The following is a 20,149-nucleotide window of genomic DNA, read 5'->3' on the forward strand; positions in this document are numbered from 1 at the left end:
GGGGCTTGATTAGCCTTCCGTTGGGCTGTCATCTTCTTGAGGGTGAACCATCTTTTCGGTCTCTGCTTCAACGACACCACCGAAGTCCTTGCGAGCAGGAACATGCATTAGCTGCTGGGATGATATAATACCAGAAATGGCTTTCATAGCAGAAGCCATCAGGCTAATTGCCGGTTCTTGCCTTCCATCAAGCGAATCAGATTTTTCTGATGGATCACCCTCCCGCTGTTGTGGTGGGGGCACGAAGAATGGTATTTTACTGGAGAGGGATTCTGCTGTCTTGATGGATGATCGTGATCATCTCCTAGCAGAGAGATGGAAAGAGAAGGAGCACCCGCTTTTGTATGACATACATCGGATGCTATGGAAGTGTCGGACTATCCAGATCAGGCACGTTCTTTAGGAGGCGAACCAAACGGCTGATTGGGTCGCCTTCTTCGCTGCTCAGCATTCCGGAGAGTTTCTATAGACCCAGCAGTCTCCTGTTCATTTTGCTTTTTGTAGTCTTCTTAATAGAGATATAGCTAGCTGTGCTCATGTGAGAGCAATTTGAGCAGCCGACACACCCAAAAAAAAAAAGAATGGTATTTTACCTCTTTGCCAATCATGAAGGATCATCTTTGCTGCAGTCATTAGATCAGGCTCGCCTCCCTGAAAATAATCCAGAAAAGGGTTTAGCTCTTCAGCACCCGTCACCTGCTACAATTCATTCATTGAAATGCAAGAGGCTTAAAGTGAAATTTGTCATCTTAAGGAATGGGAGATTCAACCAGGTCTTGCCGATGACAACCTATTAGATTAGAACAAAAATGAGCAGCAGCTAGTAGCTTATATCTGCATTAAAATATTTTTTTTTCTGAGAAATGGCGAAACTACAGCTCGTATTTGCATGGAAGGGGGAATTTGATTTAGTTGAAAATTGAATTGAAGACAGATTGTTTTTTGAATTTTAATTTTAAAAGTTAAATGCATTTTGCTTAATTAGAATTTTATTTCTTGATCAATCAGAGATGTTGCCACTTACAGACATGAAAGATCTTGATTGCCTATGTTCTCCAGGCCTTGGCCAGCATAGCTCATGGTATAAATAACTTGCTCATGGCAACAGCAGCCGTTGGTGAAACATGGGAACTTGCGCATGGTAATGGATCTAAGCAGATAATAACTTAGCAAGTTTCCAGGGCTTAATTATTCAATATGATCTCAACCATGGATCTATAGCAGTGCTAGAAACTGTAATCTCTCTCTACAAATGAAAATTATCTAAATCGAGCAAAAAGTATGCATGCATCATCCCCTGTTATGGTTACTGTAATAAAGTTATCACTTGGCATAAGACTTTACCCATCTATTTCTTTGATTTCACCATCTATGGAAAGGATATGTGCCTTCTCTTCTAGCCCTAATTTGATCTAAGCTATTTCAATATTTTCGTTCTAGCTATCTTTCTAGTCCAACTTAACATATGATTCTTTATGAGATGAATAATTAATAACTTCCTGGTCTCCATCATAACTTTGGCATTATATCCTCCAAAATATTCTTCAGCAATTTTTTCTCTATTTCGCATTAGAGTCTACATTTTTTTTTTTTTTGCATGTTTCAAATTCCAATAACAACTTACTCGTAAGTATATTATATAATTACTATTCAAGGATAATTTGTTGTTTTATCCTCCTCTTTCCTTTATGCTCTTACTATAAACTTTTCCAACTACTTCCGTATGTTTTATTAGTAGATCATAGAATACTTCAAAGGTTTTGCATGTGGATGATTCTTTTTTTGCAACGAGTAAACAATGAAAATATAAAGCATTTGATCCAATCACGAAAAGTCAGCTAAACGTTGTTTTACTTTCATATATAAATTGCTACCACAAATTCAGAGGAATTGAAAAGCAAAGAAACAAAACAGGCTTTTGGAAAGCAGGGTACCCACAATACCTGGAACTGGAATGATTGATGCTGCAAATTGCTTCAGGCATGGTTTACTTTGCCTCCTCGCTGGATAACCAGTTTTTGAAAAGATTACTACTTCACGTACCCCTTAGAGTAGCCCAAACGAGCGCCAAACCAGATTTTTTTTGCGCCATACACAAAGGTAGGTGGTTCATGAAGGGCTTTTTTGCCCACTTTCATATTTTACCCTTGGCAGCAAATAATAACCCGATACACAAGGGTAGGTGGTTCATGATGCTTTATGATTGAAGCATGGTCGATGGAGCATCCTGAGCGGCCCAATTCGAGGCATTCCGAGCCATACCGACAGCGGACCGAGATGGTTCCAGCGACAAAATCGAGACCGGCTACAAAATGAGAGAAAGAGAGAGCAAGAGAGGGAGGGAGAGGGAGAGGAAGAAAGAGAGAGATCGGCTACGAGGAAGGGAGGGAGAGAAAGAGAAGAGGCTGGCGCCCTAGCCAACGGAGGTAGGGGAGTAGCCGCGCGGAGGAGGCAGAGGCCAGGGAGCCTCGAAGGAGAGGCTCTATCTTCGGTCCTCTATTTCGCTCGAAACAGGGTCCGGAGAGAGCCCCTTTTAATTTTACAAATTTTAAATAAAAGTCGGCAAACCGCTTGCTCTACGCTGTAGTTTTCCAGCTTCCACTTCCTCCGCACTGCAACCCCCCGACCAACACCTTCTTAGTGCAGCGGCTCCTCGGCCCTCTGCTAGCTCTTTACCAGCCTCCCTCTTCTTTTTTCTTTCTCTCCCATTCTTCCTCTCCCCCACCTCTTCTATTTTGTCGATACAAGGTTGGCACAACACGGTACGAGACCGTATCGACCCATACCGCCAGATAACCGGGCTGAGGCCCGATACTGACACAGTAAATGCTAGCTTGAAGTGTTGGTTGAACATACTAACTTTGGTCAAGTTGAACATAAGGCTATCTCTCACATAACAGCAGGTTGGGGTAAAAGATGCTCTAAAAAAAATTGAAAAACTTGATAAAATTCTGAATACAAAAAAAAAAAAAACAAACGATTCACAACAAAAACAGACGGATATAATTATAGCCGCACAAGATAATAGGGCAAAGATATTCCTCTTGAAGGAGGAATTGTCTGGATCAGTAGTCATTTCAGTGAGAAATCCATATTGTAAGTGGTAAACTTGCGATCGCCTTATCTTAGACCACTTGTGGTTCCCAGAGCTCAACATCGAGTCCAGTATATCAGAAAGAATTTACTTCAACAATAGGATGAAGCAAGTAATGCCGCAAAGCTTATACTAAATCTGAAAATTCATCCATAAATGCACTGACCACAATTTTCCTTCTACACCTCATCCATTTCAAACAACCAAAGAAGTTTTCTTCATCTTCTTGCAATTTAAGTGATTTATCATTACTATGCTTGACAACAACATGATATACAATAATAACCAGTCCCGAGACTCTATTCTATCCACTAAAAAGATATTCTTCAATCCACTTTGTTTTGCAGCTAAATGCTTTACACATGTAGATTAATCACACCATACTAGAATCAAAATTGGCGTGCCATCCATTTCATCATTTCAACGATTTCTTTGCAAGCAGCTCTGAAACAAAAACATTACAACAATAAAAACCTCATTGAACAGACATTCACTACACACAGCAATAAGAACCATGTTTTACATATACTTTGATAGGTTTAAATGGACAAATTAAGAATCTTTCTAACCACAAACAAATGCAAAGCAGACTCTGAGTAATTATCATGACCATGGAGCAATTATTACAAATAGCCGCTTGCATCTCAAGGAGAAATAACCATATTAAAATAGGCTGCTACTTCACCTATACAACCACTATTAGTAAATTTAAAAATGTCAGACATCCAATAGAAATGCAACAAAGGAATTGACCAGTAAAATATGGATTCAGAAAACGTAATTTAGATAGACAGACACAAACCTGTAGCAATCTATAGATAACCAGAAGACGCACCTGCTCCATGGCTTTAGAAAAGAAATCGAGAAAACACCAACACAAACTTCCACTGCAGACAACAGCTCAATGTAGTATATAGATTTCGATCACAAACCCCCCACCCCCCCTTCATCCATTCCATTTCACTTCTCAGCTCGAGATTTAGCAATCAAAATCCACAAACCACACGAATTATGACAATCAGAAGAAACGAGCATATAAACACGTTAAAAATTCTTCAAGCAAAGCTTCAAACTTCCATTCCATAATTAGAACATTAAACCTTTTCTATCCCACAACTGACGCAAGAGGATTTACAGCCAAATACGGACAAAGCCACAAGAAAACCAAACCCCTGCACAAGCGCTAACCCCACACAATCCCGCCGCCGCCGCCACCGCCCAGTAGAACATCAGCCGCCGAAGCCATAGAGAGTCCTGCCTTGGCGCTTGAGGGCGTAGACGACGTCCATGGCGGTGACGGTCTTCCGTCGGGCGTGCTCGGTGTAGGTGACGGCGTCGCGGATGACGTTCTCGAGGAAGATCTTGAGGACTCCCCGGGTCTCTTCGTAGATGAGGCCGCTGATCCGCTTCACGCCACCGCGGCGGGCGAGGCGGCGGATCGCCGGCTTGGTGATGCCCTGGATATTGTCGCGGAGGACCTTGCGGTGGCGCTTCGCCCCGCCCTTACCCAAGCCCTTGCCTCCCTTGCCGCGGCCCGACATGGCGTCGATCTACCCAGAATTCGAAGATAAAGGGGACACAAATAAGCTCACTTTGTAACTTGAGATGATAAATTAGAGATTTGGAGGCGAGATTCGACAAACGGGGAGGGGACTTTATAGAGGATTCGAGAGGGGGAAGGGATGCGAGGTTTGGATTTAGGTGAGGAGGGAGAGGGGAGTCGATCCGTGGGAGGGGTGTTTATGGCGGTTGGATTAGTGATGGACGATACTCATGGGTTGGGATAGGTTGGTGCGGATTGATGACGTGTCGGGTGAATGAGGGTGCTTGCGCACGTGACGGTGGGGGGGGTTCTATATACACCCCCCTATTGCTAAGGACACCCCCCAAAAACCAAAAAAAAAATACCCAAACTAACCTTTAGTGTAATTACCATATTGCCCTTGAAATTTTCTCAGTACACCCCCCCCCCTTCCTCCTCCTCCGTTTCGTTTTGAATAGAAAAAAAAAACACCCCTCAAACCCCCCCTAAACCCCTCGATCCATTTACATCGTTTAGGCGATCTTTGAAGGAGATTTAAGCCCCATTCGAAGCATGGACAAGCAACTAGTGATTTGGGACGAAGAATCGGCCGCAAAGGTACGTGTTCCACCTTGTTTCGAAATTTTTTTTTTTCACGGTTCGTGCTCCGTTCGGCACTGGATCGCCGAACAAAAGGCTTCTGTTCGGCTGAACAGTGCCGAACAGAAGCCTTCTGTTCGGCAACCCTCAACCGAACTCTTCTGTTCGGCTGCACAGTGCCGAACAGAAGGCTTCTGTCCGGCACTGTGCAGCCGAACAGAAGGGTTCTGTCCGGCTCTGTGCAGCCGAACAGAATGCCGGCGACGAGAGGGAGAAGGGGGAACGGGGGGGTTTTGGGCGTTGGCGAGGTGCTTTGGGCGGAACAGTTCAAAGGGAGACGGAGGGGGTTTGGCCGCCGGCGAGGTGCTTGAGGCGAGGTTTTTTGGGCGGAAGGGAGAAGCCGACGGGTGTTTTGGAGGGGAAGAGCGGGGTGGGGGGGGGTTTGGGGGGTGTAGAGAGCAATTTAGGTGAGGGGGTGGGGAGGGTGGGGGGTAATTTAGGAATTTTTAATTTTTTAGGGGTGTCCTTAGCAAATGGGGGGGTGTAGAGAGTATTTAATTTTTTTTTAATTTTTGGGGGGTGTCCTGAGCAATAGGGGGGGTGTATATAGAACCACCCGTGACGGTGGGGCAGTTCTAAATACACCCCCCCTATTGCTCAGGACACCCCCCAAAAATTAAAAAAAAAATACCCAAACTAACCTTTAGTGTAATTACCATATTGCCCTTGAAATTTTCTCAGTACACCCCCCCTTCTTCCTCCTCCGTTTCGTGCTCCGTTCGGCACTGGATCGCCGAACAAAATGCTTCTGTTCGGCTGAACGGTGCCGAACAGAAGGCTTCTGTTCGGCGATCCAGTGCCGAACAGAAGGCTTCTGTTCGGCAACCCTCAACCGAACAGAATCCTTCTGTTCGGCGGAGAGGAGGGGAGGAGGGGTAGGAGGGTGGGGAGGAGGCGGCGGAGGGGGGAGGGGTAGTTGGAGGAGGGGGAGGTGGAGGAGGAGGAGGAGGAGGGGGAGGTGGAGGAGAAGGGGGTGGAGGAGGAGGCAAAGAAGGGGGAGAAGGCGGAGGGGGATGCAGAGTAAGAGGGGATGGGGATGGGGGGCGGAAGTAGAGGGGTGGAGGAGTAGGAGGAGGGAGGAGGGAGGAGGAGGAGGAGGCAGAGGCGGGGCGGAGGAGGAGGGGAGAGGGATGAGGGGGAGGCAGAGGTGGGCGGGAAGAGGGGGAGGGGGAGGAGGAGGCAGAGGCGGGGCGGAGGAGGAGGCAGAGGCGGGGCGGAGGAGGAGGGGAGAGGGATGAGGGGGAGGCAGAGGTGGGCGGGAAGAGGGGGAGGGGGAGGAGGAGGATGAGGAGGGGGGAGGAGGAGGAGGCAGAGGCGGGGGTGGGGAGGTGGGGGGTGGGGAGGGTGGGGGTAATTTAGGAATTTTTAATTTTTTAGGGGTGTCCTTAGCAAGTGGGGGGGTGTAGAGAGTATTTAATTTTTTTTTAATTTTTGGGGGGTGTCCTGAGCAATAGGGGGGGTGTATTTAGAACTACCCGTGACGGTGGGGCTCGACGGCCCGGGGAGATGGCCAGATGGGGCTGGCTTTGTGGAGAATTACGGCAATGCCCTGTACGTGGAGAGCGGCGTGCGGCCCCACCTGGTGAAACGTGCACGCCCGGGATAAGTTATTTTTTTTTTTTTTTTATTACAGCGGTTACTTATACCGGTAGTGTGAGCTCACATAACAAAATCAGGAGGAAAAAAAAAAGTGCATAGCAAAAGGCAGCAAAAAAAAAAAAAAAATCTCCCATATGATGTGCCGCATAGGAGGCGACTTAGTCCGCTATAATATTTCACCTTCTGATAAATATGAGAGACTCGAAAAGAATCACACTCGTCTATAAGCCTTCAAATATCTTGAAGAGGTGGATGCCGATCATTACAGACATGCTGCCCTCGAATCCACTCAATATCTTTAACTCCGAAAAAATCTAAATGTAAGGGAAACCTTATTTGATCGCATGATTACAAATAAAATGTCTGTGATCCATGATTAAGGAATTTTTTCTTTTTCTTCTTTTCAAAACTATTAAAGCATTTTTAAAGAATGGATAAATTAGAATTAAGTAGGTTCGAATGTTAGTATATTCATATATGTATCTGTTTTTCTCTAGTGAATATAAATATAGATAGCAAAACGTTATATCATGTTTGCTTTAAATAAATATGAATAGGAATTGGATGCTAAATGTATGGATATAGATATGAATACAACATGAATAATTAAACTTTATATCCATGAAATCAAAATTATTACTAAGTAGATCGTAAATTAAGTAAATAAACTATTAAAAGGGTCATTTTTTTTAAAAAAAAATTATGAGTTTTATGTAAGCTTAAATAGTATTATAAATAAAACCGGATATTTAGATACATATAAGATAGTTATCAGTTCATATCTATATTTATTTAATAGATATGAATATAAATATGCAAATTAGTTGGGTGCTCAAATTTGTATTCATATCCAAATAAATTTGGATATAAAATAGATTTAGATGAATATTACCCAGTCCGTTTTCACTCTTAGGGTTTATGAAAATTTTGATTTGGCTGACGAAAAGAAAAGAAAATAGAGAAAAAATTAAATAGGAAGGAAAAGAAAAAGGAACAACTTGGATTTATTAGATGTGAAGCGGCATTGCGTTGCCTAAAAGCTGTTTAAAACGTATTGATTACAGCATTGACTATTTAGTGGTTTACTTCTTCTTTTGGTATAGAACTAATGAACTTTACCTCTTTGATCAAAACAAATTATTTCAAAATTAATGAGCTTTCTTTTAGATTAAATAATTAATAGCTAAAATATATTTCCAGATTTGAGCTAGCTAGATATTTAAATTTTTCTCCAACTAAAACTAAACTAGAAGACCTAACATTGATCCATTTATTGTACATACAATTCAGTGCATGTTTTATTTTCTCGCAGTCTCCTTGATATCGCCTATATGACCGCTGATAGCAACAAATGATTTATTAGATAAAAATGGCCAATATAAATGTTGCTTTCCTAATCACACCGTGCTTATAGGTGGAAAAATTGAGTGTAAGTCAAATATGGATTTGCACGAACTCTACTTGGAAATTTTATATACAATGACCTCCAAATAAGAAGCCCTATACACATCATCATTCATTTCAGCAGATATCTTGGAGAGCCTTGAAATTGTTCTCGCGGTGCACCGCACCAATACATCCATCAGTAAATAGAATCAGTGAACTGAGTTATGACTAGATGGGTGATTTGTCGCGGTACCGTACATAGGTCAAGCTTGGGCTTCCGAGTGGCCCGGCCCGGCCCGGCCCGAGTGGAAGGCTGGATATACCCTGTGGTCCACTCCAGCTAGGGCAGAAAAAGAAAATCCTCACCGCTAGGTGCCTAGGTCACTGGAAGCGAATAGTTCACCGTTCCTCTCAGGAACGGCAATGCGGCATCGAATAAACCTAGGAGTAGCGCTCCTTACCGCGGAGGTTCCGATTGCCTCTTCTCGCGTCCTCGGTGGCTTTTGAGTACGACTCGAAAGCGAACTCCGACCCATCGGAAAGGCGGAAGAGAAGCATCCAAAGAATAACCAAGGGAACGAAAGGAGATCGAAAGAGAGCGAGAAGAAGAGGGAGAGGGAGAGCGATCGGAGGAGGAGATGGAGCTTTGCTCGGAAGAAGCGGTGAAGTACGTGTGGGAGGGAGCGATCCCTCTCCAGATCCATCTTCACGAATCCGAGGTCACCACCCTCCCTCCTCCTCCGCCGATCCTGGTAATTCCCTCTCCTCTTTATTCCTCTCAATCCATCGCTGAAAGTGTTTTATTGGGACGATACAAGAAGGAAATTATGGAAGAAGATAGATGAAATTTTGCCCTTTATGTGTTTCGATGAAATAAAGTGTTACTTTTCAATTGGACATGGTATTGAGACTCTTTTCGACATATCTTTATGCGTCCTAATCGATAGATGGGACCAAAGCTTGTGCAATGGACACTATAACCTGGGCTGCATCATGATTTTAACTTGTTCATCCCTGGTATCACATTCACATGAAATGTGGATGATATGTTGACTATTTGACTTCATTAGTTTCTATACACATCTACGCAGGACGATATTCATTTTGTTATAATTTGTCTACCTTCCTTTTTTTTATGCTAAACTAGATGACGATATTTGATTTCATTGCTTGAGAAACCATGAGGAGATGCTGTTGCCTAACAGGGACTTATCAAGTCTTGCATTTCGCCGATTATTTTGCCAGTGCCAATTTTCAACTCCATGTCTGCTCTCTCTCTCTCTCTCTCTCTCTCTCTCTCTCTCTCTCTGTGTGTGTGTGTGTGTATGTGTATATGGGTGTATGTGCGTGTATGCGTGCGTGTGTTTCTGTCTGTCCATCAATCTGTCTATACGTGTGTAAGTCTCGTGTCCTGAGAGTTACAAATAATATGGCTAATCACAATTTTTCTTTAGTTGCTCTCCTTGATTGGCTCCGACACCTTGAACATTTCTGCTTCACCTAGCATGTTATGGCTGTTTGATATACTTGCGTATCAACATAACTGGTGCAGATATAAGTTTGGTTTCAAGTGCAGTCATGTCTTACACTCATTTATCTTTGCATTAATTATATAATAATTACTAAATAAGGTTGGACTATCTACATTTTTAAATGCATTTTTACATTTTTCATGTGCAAATAGTTGCACATATATAACAGTTTGACTAGAATTCATGCAAATATTGCTTTAGTTCTATCTGCCTCTGTGACCCTAGTTTTGCACATGCACGTCCATTCTAAATGTCAAAATATACGTGCTTAGCAAATGCAGTCATTCATCATTCTCGCTTACTTAGTTCCCATTTGGACTTATATGTTGTTTCAGGTTTTAGGGTCGCGGATTGGGTATCTGCCTCTATTGGTACCTCTTATAAAACCTCATTTCAGCAGCACACTTCCTCCTGGCACTGACTCAGTTTGGTTTGACTACAAAGGCTTACCACTTAAGTGGTATGTTATGTATATCATTTATTTTCGTAGGTACTTGATGTCAATTGCCAGGAAATTATTTTTTTCTTGTTTATCGCTTCTTTTCCCTGGAGAATGTAACTAACCCAATTGCCCTTATATCAGATAACTTATGATAGTCAGTTCCCTTTAAACGTTATTATCTTTATGTTCTAATGCATCTCTTTTAGGTATATACCGATAGGAGTTCTCTTTGATCTTTTATGTGCAGAACCAGAAAGGCCGTGGAATCTAACGGTATGATCATCCCTTTCTCATGATTTCTGTTCACCATATTGCAGTCCTTTAGGCTGAAAATCTCACAAATAAGTTTCAAGCAGTTTTTGTTGTATTTAAACACTCTAATTTATTAATCCAGTGCTTTGAGTTGTCCTCTCTAGTAAATTATATTTCTTATTGAATCTTCTACTTGATAATTTCCTGTAAGGCAAGTTACACATTCTTAATTCTCACATGGCCATTATATCTTCTATTTACCTGGCCAGTAGTTATTACTGTAGACCATTTTTCCCCTACTAACCTTACTATTTTTATTATGGTTTAATGGAATATGTGAAGAAAGCAAGTTCTGAAGATCTTTGCATAAGCCAGTAGGTCCGCAGATCCTCCATTTAAATACCTCAGCTTTTACATGGTTTCCAAAATATCATGACTAGGAAAATAGTGTTGAATCCTAATTTGAGCATGATATGTTTTAACTTGGTTATATCAATGGACCAAGGAATTTGTAGTGCCTTATGTTTTGATATATATAGCCTCACAGAGCTAGGAATTTTGTTTTTGACACTTGCTATTAAATGCCACTAAGTCTTTTTATTTCAATTATGAATTCTACCTTTTTCGGAGTGGGTTCCTCTCTGATGAGAAGTCTGCACAGTGGAGTGAGGCTGCTTTTTATTTGTGTTGCTATCATCTATCATTGCTAGCATGAGACTGTGTGGCTTGCTAAATGAGCCCTATTGGTGCTTTTGATTCGTCCTCCTCTTTTGCCCTTCATTTAAGGACGACATCTCTGTTCAGTAGTTATGTGAAATTACCTGGAAAAAATCAGAGCTGTTCTAGGTGACTTGTGATGAGAATGGATGGAGAATATGATTAAAAGCTGACTCAGATAGGTAGGACACAATTTAATATTTATGCTTATAGATGTACCTCGTGATTTCATATGGTTCAGTTTTCAGCTTTCAACTTTCCTTGTTGTACGATTTTTTACAATATTTATGCTTTTTGAGTGCATGTATCAATTTTTGGCTTCCAAACACTACCAGATAGCAGTTGTAATTCCAAGAGATTTTCTCTGATAATGTGATATGAGTTTGTTTTCTTCCTCTAAAAAGGTTGCATCCATTGGCACTACAAAACTCCCATGATTCACAGGTATTTGAAGATAACTTATTGACAATCCCATCTTTTTACTCAAAAAAGGAGGTTGCTTATGAAACACTCATATATTTAGAGATTTTGCAAAGAAAAAACCCAACTATGGTACACAGTGACTGTTGCATGGAAGTTGACTCTGATGACTTTTAGCTGTGATTGTAATGAGAAAGATATGTCCCAGGACATTCATTGATTATGAACGCCACATTTCTGAGTTTAATGTTCTAATTTCTGGCCCTCTGTCACAGAATCAATGTCCTATGTTAGTTGACGATCGTTTGGAAAAAATCTAATTTCTTGGCTTCTCTTTACGTAAAGAATTTTGCTGCCTTGACCAAATGGTAGAAATAATAGCATGTGAATGTAAAAGGTTGAATGGCCAGTCTGTCTGCATACATCTGATAATACCTCAAGCCTGTATTTATTGCTTTTCTTTCTTTTATTGATCTTCAACTGACAGATCAAGAAATTCACAGGTTCATTTCAGAGGGCATCCGGGAGATGTTTTGACGCCCTGTGAGGGTGAAGATAGTGTAAAATGGAGCTACATCAATTCATTGAAAGAGGTCTGAGTTTAACAACATATTTATTCCTGACTTAATTCTCAAAAGGATGATTTTATTCTTGTGATCATACTTATCTAGGATTGGCGGGCATCTCAGTTGCATGCCATATCCATATCTGATACATATTGGATGCCAATTCTTATTAGACATAACAAGATTACATGTGGTTACTCATGATTTTGGTTACTGTATTGGTACAAATTTATCGGCATATTGTTAATATGCATGCACATATTAAGTAATTATTTGAATACAACTGACATGACTTATTCAAGAAACGGTCAAGAATTTTATGATGCATCCATCTTTTGCTGAAGAATTCACTTCTCTCTTTTGCCTAAATTTGCCCTGAATTGCTACTGAATGTGAAGAGCTTCCCTTCTGATCTCCTAGATCCTCAAGCATCTGATTCCCCTACAGAACATATAATTGAGCCAGTTTCTGCATAAATCATTGTCCTATGTACGTCACCTTGAACTTTCCGGTAGGGCATATGGTTCTATGTAAGTGTAATCTAAATTCATCCATTTTGATTATTTAGATCCTCAAAAACCTTTTTCCCACTCCAACCCATATACCCGCCGGGACATCTTTTTTTCATGTAATCTAATATCATATAAAGGGCCATATCATTTCATGGCATGACCAATTGGAACAAGACTTGATATTCATGGTTATGCTTAACCTTTGACAGTCTGCCAAGCCATATTATGATCTATAAAAATTGGGTGTGCTGTTGCAGTTTTGCTTAACAAAAAATTTTCATGATGATGTGCCTTTGCTCCATTACTCTTAAATGTTTTACCTTGCCCTGGCATTCAACTCCCCCCCAACCAACCCCCCGCCCCCTCCAAAAAAAAGAATGTAGTATATTCAAAAATATGATGTTCTTTTAGTTGGAAGAAAAAAATAATTTGCATGGGAATTACATTCGGATGTTGACTTGCTTAGGATCCAGCTTTCTTATAGCACCTTTATGTCTGCAGGCAGCTTACATTATTAATGGGAACTGTAAGAATATCATGAATATGTCTCAAGCTGATCAGTTTGAGCTCTGGCAATCATTGGTAAAAGGTACGTGCACACTTGGTTAATATTTTTCATAAATTTCAATTGAGGGCAATTCTTCACAAAATTAACTCTTTTTTAGGACACAATTAAAGTTAATGAATTGTAAAGAGATGCATCTAGCATGTGATCTCTAAGAGAGATTTTAAGTGTCATTTAACATATCTGAATATATATTATGTATGTTTGTCCGTATGTATATATGTATGTATGCATATATGCATTTATAAGGCTATAGGGTAGAGTTATTTACTTTTTTCTTTTTTAACCAAAGCATGTAAGAAGCTAGCCCTTCTATTGAACTAAAATACCCCTGTAGTTCATTTTAGCAAATGCTCATACTTACGGGATAGTTTTGTTATTTCACGATGTGTCTGGTTGTATCATACTCATACAATAGAAGACATGGAAATCCTTTTAACTAAGGTTTGCCGAACTGGTACCGAGGCTCGTACTGGCTGGTGATCGGTTTGATAAAGTATGGGTATGTATCATATTATGCATGGGCTCATTGAAACAAGGAGAGGGAGGGGGAGATGGAGGAGAGGAAGAGAGAGAGAGGGAGGGATGTGGAGAGAGAGGGAGAAGAGGAGGGGCAAGAGAGAGGGAGAGGGGCGAGGGAGAGGGGGAGGGGCGAGAGAGAGGGAGAGGGGGAGGGGCTTACCTGGGCACGTCTAGCATCAGTTAGCGACAATGGCGTCAAAGAGGGGCAAGATGAGCAATCGAGGGAGCGAGATGAGCAAATGGGTGAGCAAGACAAGCAATCGAACAAGCAAGACGAGTGACTGATGACGCACATGGTAGAGCTTTGGAGTTCCAATCATGGTGGAAGGGGGGAGAGAGAGGATGATCATGGGGCATCAGGAGGGGCTCGAGAGGGTTTTAAGGACTGAATTCCTAGTTTTTGACTGGTTTAGGTTGGTATGGTTTGAACCAAGAACTGTTGTGCTGGTACCAAGGCTCGGATCGGTTGTCCGACGGCATGGGTTGGGTATGGCCCTGTGTCTTCCGTGCCAAGCCCATACCAACACAGTAGAGGGGGCAGGGGAGAGGGATAACGGGAGAGAGGAAAAGAGAGAGAAGGGAGAGAGACTGGCGGAGGGTCGTGCGGCTTGCCGGCTCTCTGTCGGTCGGCCTTCAACCTCCCTCTCTCTTCCTCTCCCTCCCTCCCCAGCTTTCTCTCTCTCTCTCTTTTTCTCTTTCCTTCTTCTCCCCCTCCGTCACTGGTTTCTCTATTTGGTTGCCGGAACCCTTCCGATCTGCCACCGGCATGCCTCGAACCAGACGATTCGGGATAGTTCCGTCAACCATGATTCGAACTGCCCGATTTGGGGCAATTGGTTGTACCCTGCTTTTAACTCTTCACTCCAGTCTAGAATGATAGTTTTGCCTATTTGTGTGTGTGTGTGTGAGAGAGAGAGAGCCCCATGAGTGATCATAAAATGGATGATATTTACTGAGCTGAATTAATGCATGGGAGATCATAAACCTGATGATCCACATGATACAGACATCTAGGAACACATATGGACCAAGATGAAAGCACTATTAGATATTTCTAAACCACAAATTTAATAGAACCATTGTCTCTTGCCCTAAACGACAATCTTTTTTTTTAACCACTGGAAGTATTGTTATGAAACCCCCAAATAGTTTCATCATTGATATTTTGTTATTTTAGATTTTGTAGGTCATGATCAACGGCATAGATTTGTAGTCTATCTGTCTCATCATGTGATTTTCATTGATAATTTTGTCGTCTAATCCTCCTTCTGTATAAATATGGCATCTTAGACTCTGCAAATGTTTATTTATCAAGCTATTGCTTGACACTTGCATACTTAGATTTTTTCCTCAGCTCATAACTCGTACTGACAAAGATTTGTATTAGGTAACATGGATGACTTTCTTCGAATCTCATCTAGGCTTAAGCTTGGACCACTTGGGGAGGACTGCATGGTCAGATCAGGTTCATCCTTGGTACAACCTCGACAGGCTATTGGTGAACCTGATTTCACTGGATCTGGCAGACCATGTATTTCATTTTGCTTTTATGAGCGAATTTAATATTTCTATTGTTAATGGGAAATCATGAGATTTGGTTTGTTTGAGAATAGAATGGGCATGCAGTGATTTTAAGAAAAATATGATTTTCAATTGAAAAGAACAAGAAGAGTAACTTTAGGAATTTGTTCCTTTCTTCTTGAACAAGAATTTTGATTCCACCATATTCTAGAGCACCATTTGATCAGTTTGTTTTAGAACAGAGAGCCTCAAAAGAACGTAAAAAAAATGCATTTTGGAAGATCATCAATCATCCAGCAGTTCAAGCTGTTCAGTGCATAATTGATAATCTTTTGCTTTCATAGCTTTTTGAAAATTCATAGAAGTTGAAGAAAACACAAAAATTGGCTGGAAGAAAACAATTCCTTACCTTTTTAAATGAATTAAGCAAGTGAAGAAAAAGACCAACATATTCAAAAACTTGTCATGGATTATTCAGCTCAGATAATATAATCAAACCAGTGCTCTTAGCTGTATTTTATGAGTTATATATGTTTTGTCAACTTATCCCAAAGACATATATAATGATGCTAATCTGGCTTTCTAAGGCCCTGTAACCTGGGCTTGTAACGTAAAACTTTTCTCAAAATGCCATAAACTAATACTATGTCTGCATGACTCCGAAAAAAAATCATTCTAAGAAAAGTTTGATTATAATTTCTTGACCATTGAGTTCTAAGGACACAAATTTTTATAAGTAGAATTTAAAGTGAGCTGATATATTGGCTCTTTCACTACATCTATCTGAGTCGAGATGATCTATGATATTAAATGAAAGAATCAATTGAAAGCAATTCTTCTGAAAACTTCTACGCATATGCAAGGATTATATATTAATGTATGGGAACATCCTCACTAGTTGATTATGTTAAATGACCATCGCGACATCTGCAGAATTTAGTGAAAGGTTTTTCAGTCATTCTAAGTAGCGTCTTCTTTTGCATTACTTGCATCTTGAACCCATTGAATGAATGTTTGTCATATACTCGTATGTGAAGCTCAGTCCACAGCATTAATGATTATGCATGAGTGGAAATTAGCAGTGGAATAAATTGGTTTTCTCTTATCAATTGATCTCTGGTCAGGCAGAATTCCAGTTCGTTTGTATGTGCGGAATATTAGCGAAGATCTTGATGACTTAGAGGATGCAGTTCCAATTGATTGTTGGGACAGAATCTCCTATATAAACCGACCAGTTGAGATTCACAAGGAAGAAGGTATGTTGTAGACTTTTGTAAGGACATCCAATTGCTGCATGAAAAGCTGGCTACTTTTTTCTCTGTATTCTTCTCGTGCATTCATTCCTCCAATTTGGTATATTAGACTGATTTAAACTATACTGTAGGTTCTCTTTCTGTTAAAATACTTTTAAAATCTTATCTCAGAAATTCATGATATGACTATCTTATAACGAAGTGATATACATTATGCTTTTGGATAAATATAAATGTGAATTATCAAGCATGCATGGCTGTAGCAATCTGAAATTCAGTAGATGTACTTAGTAATTACTAAATTGATCCCTACCATTTTCTCATTTCACAGTTTCCGAAAGATGCATCAATCTGATTGCCTGAATCTATATATGTGTTTTTTTGAGTTGGTTCCCACACTGTTTTCTATTTTAATTATTGTTATTTTGATGGGGCTCTGAAATCCCATTCAGTATAGTTTGGCTAAATAGGACTAATTGCATAATGATGCAGGCCGCCTAAGTTTAAAGTGCGCTATGAAAACCTTACTACCAGAAATCTTTCTTGAGGAGTCCCTGGTCAACAACCATGAGTTCCCGAGGGAAGGGGAAACTGTTGGAGCTGATTCAAGCTATGGGGATTCGGAAACCATAGGTGGCTTGCGGAATGCTCAAGCTGAAGAAATACCATTTCCTGGCCAGGCCCATGTGCAGCTGTTGAAGAAGTCTAAAATTAAGATGATCCGTATCCAAGGAATCGAACTGGATATGGATATTCCATTCTTTTGGGTGGTTAACAACTTGAAGAACCCTGAATACTTCCTTCACATCTGTGTATTTATGGGGACATCCTCAGATCAATCCACAATCAGATGACATCTTGTGGTCCATGCCCTTATTCAGAAAAAGAACAAGTCTTCTATTGTTAATTTGTGGAGCCAATTCTAACACATTATTTAATGCTGTACAAATGTAAATAGATAGTTGTTTTTGTTGAACTGTAGGCATGTTCACATAAATATCAATGGAGGTACTTTCATTTTCAAAGTGAACCAAAAAAATATGTCCGAGATTACATTCTTTTAGCTCCCTGATGTCTTAATAAAGCTTGCAGGCAGAATTTTACAAGTCAGCAGGGATAGATGGAACGAAATCTGGCTTGCTTTCCATCATCACAAATTCAGCAGCAGTCCCGTGTCACTTGCAGCTAAATCTGTTTCAGACGCATTCTGCAGAAGGAACTGTGCAAGTGGTTGCACTTGGAAATGGATTCATGGATTTTTCATATCACACGATGTGCTAAGTTGTTAAGCTCACAAAGCAAAGCAGTTGTCTAGCTCACAAAGCAAAGCAGTTGTCTCTCTCCAGATTACAAGATATGTCACCAGGTCAGTTCGGGAAGGGTAATTGGGCATAAAAGCACCTGAGCTGGTTTTTTATTGCATCACCTGAATATTGTTTGTAACATGGACTGAAGTTTCATTCCGCGAATGCTGCCCTCTTATCCTCTGCAATTACCACAATAAAGATGAATATCGACATGTCTAACCATGGTGAGTCACAGTGGCAAGCCCGTCGACGGTGAAGCCACTTTTGGACGTTGGAACCTGATGCAGATGATGGCATGATCTTTTAAAATTTCCTGTAATCTTGGGTATATAAACAGAAGCATGTCTACCTTCATGTGCACAAAATAGTGTATGTAGTTAACATTTCTAAAATGTTTGGAAGTATTTACTTGCTTTCCACCATATCTATTTGATTATCAGATTATCTGTGTTACACTTTCATGACTGCCATCTTGTCAAGTAGTTAATTTGGCCAGGTAATGCCTCAACAACGTCAGGTGTTTTTATCCTATTTTTATCCTCATAATCTTCTTATAGCTGTGACAGCCTTCGCTTCTGCTGAAACAGCAAACAATGGGGTATTTGTCTCACCTCGTGCATTACCACAGAACCTATTCCTGCTGCACTACATAGTGTATTCAACTGCCTTCCCATCAGGTGCACTCCAAATTACTGCTGGTGATTCCCTGCCCTGTTTTTCCGGTATCGCTGAGACATCCTGCTGTCAAGATGAGAACTGCTCCTGAACCATTCCCTCATCCTTTGTCATGCTATTCATTTCATAAAATTTGAGACATCCAATTTAGCTAGTTCTTGTCATGATTCCCATCGGTATTTTCGTAACTCCTCTCATTGAGAGAGGCAAGCGTTTTTGTTTTGTTTTGTTTTTCCCCCAGGCAACATTCTCCTCCGAAACAGCCCATCTCTCTAATTTCTTGCACAAGCTATTGCGCAAACGATCCAATGGAATCTTGTAACAGATGACAATCAGCTAACTTCCAAGTAACAGTTTCACATTCTGCTTCCAGTGGTCTAAATTTCCTGCAATAACCCTTGCCAGCGGCATCTCTGAGAGGAACTCATACACCAAACAAATTATAGCTTACAAAACATCAGTAACAGTAGCCAAATCCATGAAAAGAAGGTATCGTTTAACAAGTGTAATCTTCTGTCCATGCCTACAAATATCGTAACCAGATTATTTCAAGTATCAGTGAGACAGCATCCACGGATACTCTTTTTGATGGAAAATGAAGGGATGCACTTTCCCCAATTTTATTATTAAAGAAAATTATCTACAAGAGTATCTACAAAACTGGAGGATGTTAGATGGGTTGTGAAGCTAGGTATTCGTTTCTCGCTAGCATGAAAACAGAATCCATGGCATCAGATTCATTAGCTTCGGACACATAGGAATCAATTCTTCCCGTACGCCACTGAAAACAAGTAGGTAGGTCGGTCTGTCTTTCTCTAGATCCCGCTGAGCTGAAAGCATGAGACATACATATAAAATAAGAGAAAGAGATCCGGACCGGGCTTTCGAAAGCTCATGTGACCGGAGGTGGGAAGATAGGGGCTGGAAAAGCACGTTAATAAGAACCGAAAAGCCCGCAACAAGCTAGGAAAGGTTTTTCAACCAAGTCGATAAAAAATTAGCCTCCATAGATACCATTAAGGGCTCGTCTGGCTCGCGGGAAGCATTTTCCCTCCTAGGAATATGATTCCTATGAAACAAATTCCTAGGAAGATGATGCCTAGAAAAGTACTTTTGGCATATTTGGTTGACCATGAGAAAGTGACAAATTTTCAAAATGCTTATGTCTCGTTGGCCATCCACTTTTCTGAAAAAGTTATGCATAATTCCTATTATGCCCTTAATAAAAATTAGGTCTTTAATGCCTTTTTAATGCTTCTTTAATGCTGAAGGGCCTTTTTGGGAAAAAAATAAAAATGAAGTAATTATCGCCTTATGGGAAAGTAACTTTTCCATGTTTCTCATAGAAAAGACTTTTCCATGAAATGTGGAAATCATATTCCCATGAAAATACAACTTTCCCATCTCTTTCCTTTGAAAACTTCAACCAAATAAGAGGCATCTCATTACTTTTCCGTTGACCACACTTTTCCCCCTTCTTTTCTCGCGAACCAAATGAGCTCTAAGGCTCAAACTAGGCAGTATCATTATTTACGAAGGTACGCCTATTCTTTTGAAACAAATAAGATGATATAGCCTAATTCCTGTTATTCCATGGGCCATGA

At 40.8% G+C, this 20,149-nt stretch overlaps 2 protein-coding genes across 3 annotated transcripts; one reads left to right on the plus strand and one right to left on the minus strand.

The window, feature by feature from the left end:
* Positions 1-4,142: 4,142 nt before the first annotated feature.
* Positions 4,143-4,770, minus strand: LOC103718014 (histone H4). The gene has a single exon (XM_008806639.5). The coding sequence runs from the start codon at positions 4,633-4,635 to the stop codon at positions 4,324-4,326; it is 312 nt and encodes a 103-aa protein (XP_008804861.1). The 5' UTR covers positions 4,636-4,770; the 3' UTR covers positions 4,143-4,323.
* A 3,834-nt stretch (positions 4,771-8,604) lies between these two features.
* APG5 (autophagy protein Apg5 family) lies at positions 8,605-18,309 on the plus strand. Of its 2 annotated transcripts, XM_008806602.6 has the most exons (8): positions 8,605-9,013; positions 10,129-10,253; positions 10,442-10,508; positions 12,128-12,217; positions 13,204-13,291; positions 15,177-15,320; positions 16,435-16,566; positions 17,056-18,309. In XM_008806602.6, exons 1-8 carry the CDS (start codon positions 8,900-8,902, stop codon positions 17,415-17,417), a joined length of 1,122 nt encoding a protein of 373 aa, XP_008804824.2. In that variant the 5' UTR covers positions 8,605-8,899; the 3' UTR covers positions 17,418-18,309. The 2 variants fall into 2 exon arrangements, with proteins under 2 accessions (XP_008804824.2, XP_008804849.2); XM_008806627.6 differs by lacking the exon at positions 15,177-15,320.
* Positions 18,310-20,149: the final 1,840 nt, after the last annotated feature.

The sequence above is a fragment of the Phoenix dactylifera genome, chromosome 16 (assembly GCF_051530095.1).
Source record: "Phoenix dactylifera cultivar Ajwa chromosome 16, Ajwa_hap1_PhDact_Kaust_v1.1, whole genome shotgun sequence".
NCBI classification, from domain to species: domain Eukaryota; kingdom Viridiplantae; phylum Streptophyta; class Magnoliopsida; order Arecales; family Arecaceae; genus Phoenix; species Phoenix dactylifera.